The following is a 4,672-nucleotide window of genomic DNA, read 5'->3' as shown; positions in this document are numbered from 1 at the left end:
CACCCAAATTAAAAGCAGACAAAGGATGTGAACAGAAATTTCTCACAGGAGATATACAAATGGCCAATAATCACCTGAAAGATGTACAAAGCACCCTGGACAAGGGTGAATATGGACCTTCACTGTGCACACCAAGGACAGAGGTTAGAGAAGCTGAATCATTTCTAGTCCTTCTCCCCCACCCCCTCCGCTGGTGCCACCAACTATACCTTTCAACAGTAAATGCATGACAGTAAATGTAATCTACAAAGAGAGATCAACAATATACATTTAAATGCATATAGTTAAACATCAAAGTAATTTTTTGAGAGAGAATAAAGTGAGTTTTGGAAAGAGCTACTAAATAAATAAAGAATGGAAAATAACCTTAATTTTAAGCAAACTATACATTCCTGCTTCATAATTTTGAAAGGACTGTCCTGTGCATAAATCTGTATCTGTACAGATTTTCTTTTTCATTCCAATCTCCATTAGATGTGCAGTTAGTCATTTAAGGGATGATTTGACAGCCTCAAAGATTTGTAGGTGGGAGGGAGTGAGAGTCCTCTAACCAGAATTAGATATTATAGGGTGATGATGTCACAATGTAGTGAAATGGATGCTTTAATATTTTATTTTGACTTCACCTTAGCAAAAAAATAAAAAATGATGACTTTCAAATGGCATTGATCCTTGCAATATATGGATAAATCTGGGAAACTCATATATTAGAAGCAGATAAATTACAAGGACTATAAACACATTGATATAATGCCTTTAATTCAGATATAGTTGGAAAACACTGTGAGAATCTGTCACTATTTGGTGTTAAAATTTTGAAATAAATTCCATTTATATCAAATCTATATCATATTTATATACCATTTTATATCATATGATATCATATTTCATATCTTCATTAAGAGTCCAAGTATAATCATGAAAATCTTAAAAGGTGGAGCTTCTTAATAATATTAACTCCCTTTCTAAGGCTTACATTTTTTTTTCACTATTCAAAGAGGACAAGCCTACAGTGTCAAACTAAATGTGTAGCATTCATCAAAAAACATAGTAAAGATATTTGCTGTTGTTCAGTCACCCATTGTGACAGACTCTTTGCAATCCCATGGACTGCAGCACGCCAGGCCTCCCTGTCCTTCACCATCTCCCAAAGTTTACTCAAGATTATGTCCATTGCATAAGTGATGCCATCCAGCCATCTCTCATCTTCCAATACCCTCTTCTTCTGCCCTCAATCTTTTCCAGCATCAGGGACTTTTCCACTGAGTCATCTGTATGCATCAGATGACTGAAATACTGGAGCTTCAGCTTCAGCATCAGTCCTTACAATGAGTATTCAGTTTATTTGCCTTAAAATTGAGCAGCTTGATCTCCTTTCTGTCCAAGGGACTCTTAGGAGTCTTCTCCAGCACCACAGTTCTAAGGCCTCAATTCTTTGGTGTTTTGTCTTCTTTACGATTCAGCTCTTACAACCATACATGAACACTGGGAAGACCATAGCCTTGAATATATGGACCTTTGTTGGCAGAGTTATGTATCTGCTTTTCAACACAATATCTCAGTTTCTCATAGCTTTCCTGCCAAGAAGCAATCATCTTCTGATTTCATGGCTCCCGTCACCATTCACAGTGATCTTAGAGCCCAAGAAGAGGGAATCTTTCACTACATCCACCTTTTTCCCTTCTATTTGCCATGTACAATATTATGGACCTCCGCCCATAGTTCTTCAGGAACATTGTTTACTAGATCCAATGCCTTGAATCTATTAGTTATCTCCCCTGTGTATTTACAGAGGATTTGATTTAAGTCATACCTTAAAAATGAACATTCAGAAAACTAAGATCATGGCATCTGGTCCCATCACTTCATGGCAAATAGATAGGGAAACAATGGAAACAGTGAGAGACTTAATTTTTAGGGGGCTCCAAAATCAATGCAGATGGTGACTATGGCCATGAAATTAAAAGATGCTTGCTCCTTGGAAGAAAAGTTATGGCCAACCTAGACAGCATGTTAAAAAGCAGAGACATCACTTTGCCAACAAAGGTCCATCTAGTCAAAGCTATGGCTTTTCCAGTAGTCATGTATGGATATGAGAGTTGGACTATAAAGAAAGCTGAGCACGGAAGAATTGATGCTTTTGAACTGTGGTGTTGGAGAAGACACTTGAGAGTCTCTTGGACTGCAAGCAGATTTCCTAAAGGAAATCTGTCCTGAATATTCATTGAAAGGACTGATGCTGAAGTTGAAACTCCAATACTTTGGCCACCTGATGCAAAGAAATGACTGACTGGAGAAGACCCTGATTCTGGGAAAGACTGAAGGCATGCGGAGAAGGGGACGACAGAAGATGAAATGGATGGCATCACCGACTTGATGAACTTGAGCTTGAGCAAGCTCCAGGAGTTGGTAATGGACAAGGATCCCTGGCGTGCTGCAATCCATGGGGTTGCAGAGAGTCAGACATGACTTAGGGACTGAACTGAACTGATACCTGGCTGGCCTAGTGGTTTTCCCCACTTTCTTTAGTTTAAGCCTGAATTTTGCTATGAGAGCTGATGATCTGAGTCACAGTCGGTTCCAGGTCTTATTTTTGCTAACTGTAAACAGCTTCTCCATCCTTGGCTCCAAAGAATGTAATCGATTCTAACACCAAAAAGAAAAAAAAAAAAAGATGTTCTACTCATCATTGGGGATTAAATGCAAAAACAGTAAGTCAAAAGAACCTGGAGTAACAGGCAAATTTGGCTTCGAAGAATAAAATGAAGCAGGCTACTCTACAAAAATAGTCTACAAAATAACTAATAATTATTTTTGTATGCTGACATTATAGTCATCAACCTGGAAAATTCACTTCTTATTTCTAATATTTTAGCTTGAAATTTATTTTTTGGATTTTTAATTAACACATATCCATTTGAGAATAACTGCCATTTTATTTCTGTTTCTCCAAGCTTAAAAATGTTTGTTTCATAATTTGACAGAAATTTGAGATGGCAGCAACCATAAAGGTGATATGGCTAATGTTTCATTAAGGCAAATATTTTTGATGTATTGCTCATTGCTGTACTCGCCAGCAAAAGAACACTAACTGCCATCTTCTACTTAGCCAGTATGATGGGCACTAGTATTTAAATGTTATGTAATACACACACACACACACACACACACACACAAAGAAAAACATTTTATTAAAAGACACAAGAATGTCTTTAAAAAATATTTAATGATGGATGTAGTAAAAAAAAAAAAAAAAAAAAAGGCTTCCCTTCAATTAAAACATAAACACTTGGCAAAGTGAGAACAGTGATCTGGACTTGAGTCTCTTGGACTGAAACTTGAGGTTAAACCAAAGTTGACACAGAAGAATGATCACAACTTGAACATCTACAGTTGACACCAGAAAAACCATTTCTAGTTTGCATGATTTTCATATATTACTGCTTTTGAGTAATTTGTCACAGAAAATAAACAGTTGTCCATAATCTAATTTATCATGCATGCCTTCTATATTTACTTTTAGATAGGAATTTTGCAGAGATTTTTCCACATCCTATGCAGAGCACCTTTTACTTCCTTGTTCCTCAAGCTGTAGATCATAGGGTTCAGCATGGGTATGACCAAAGTGAAAAATACAGAGGCCATTTTGTCAGTATCAAAAGAGTGGCTGGACTTGGGCTGCATATACATGAAGGCTAGAGTGGCATATAGTACAGCCACCACTGTCAGATGAGAGCCACAGGTGGAGAAAGCCTTCTGCCTGCCCTGTGCAGTGTTCATTTTTAGGATGGCCTTAAGGATCAGTATGTAAGATACAAGCACTATCAGAAAAGATGAAACCAAATTAAACATGGAACAGATCAGTATGAACAGCTCGATTTCCCATGTGCTTGAGCACAGCAAAGTTAGCAAGGGGAGACTGTCACAGTAGAAATGACTGATGATGTTATAGCCACAGAAGGATGAAATAAATATCTTGATGGTAGTTATTAGAGAAACAGAGGCACTGTAAACATAGGGGACTGTGACCAGCACCCAGCATACTCTCGGTGACATAACTACTGTGTAGAGCAGAGGGTTGCAGATGGCCACGTAACGGTCATAGGCCATTGCCGACAGGATGAAAAGTTCACTGATGATGAACAAGATGAAGAAAGTCAGCTGCGTAGCACACCAGTGATAGGAGATTGTGTTTTGATCAGCTACGAAATTTACCAGCATTTTGGGTCCCACAGATGTGGAATAGCCAAGATCGATGAAAGCCAGGTTTCTGAGAAAGAAGTACATGGGTGTCTGTAGCTTGGAGTCCACCTTGGTGAGAACGATTATGCCCAAGTTTCCCACCGCCGACACTGCATAGATGGTGAGGAACAGCACAAAGAAGGGAGCCTGCAGCTCAGGCCGGTCTGTGATTCCCGTGAGGATGAATTCACCAGGCATTGTTTGATTTTGTTTGTCCATCCAGGCCATCAAGGGAAATAACTGTGGGGAGAGCAGTATGAATAGACATTGGGGTTCAGAAGATACCATCTGATAAAAGTTTAGTATGCAAATCCATTATGTGTAAGATGAATCTAATTATTTTAAATGGAGTGATTTAAAATAAGACTCACCTCCATCATTGAACCTGGAACCAAATTTAGAAACCATTATAAGGTAAGATGGACTTCGC

General features: G+C 38.3%; 1 protein-coding gene across 1 annotated transcript; it reads right to left on the bottom strand.

Moving 5' to 3' along the window:
* Window positions 1-3,249: 3,249 nt before the first annotated feature.
* Window positions 3,250-4,470, bottom strand: LOC112579421 (olfactory receptor 8K3-like). Its single transcript, XM_025265861.3, has one exon. The coding sequence runs from the start codon at window positions 4,468-4,470 to the stop codon at window positions 3,520-3,522; it is 951 nt and encodes a 316-aa protein (XP_025121646.3). The 3' UTR covers window positions 3,250-3,519.
* Between the last annotated feature and the right edge of the window lie 202 nt (window positions 4,471-4,672).

This window comes from Bubalus bubalis, chromosome 16, assembly GCF_019923935.1.
Source record: "Bubalus bubalis isolate 160015118507 breed Murrah chromosome 16, NDDB_SH_1, whole genome shotgun sequence".
Lineage (NCBI taxonomy): Eukaryota > Metazoa > Chordata > Mammalia > Artiodactyla > Bovidae > Bubalus > Bubalus bubalis.
This window is presented reverse-complemented; position numbering and strand designations above follow the sequence as displayed.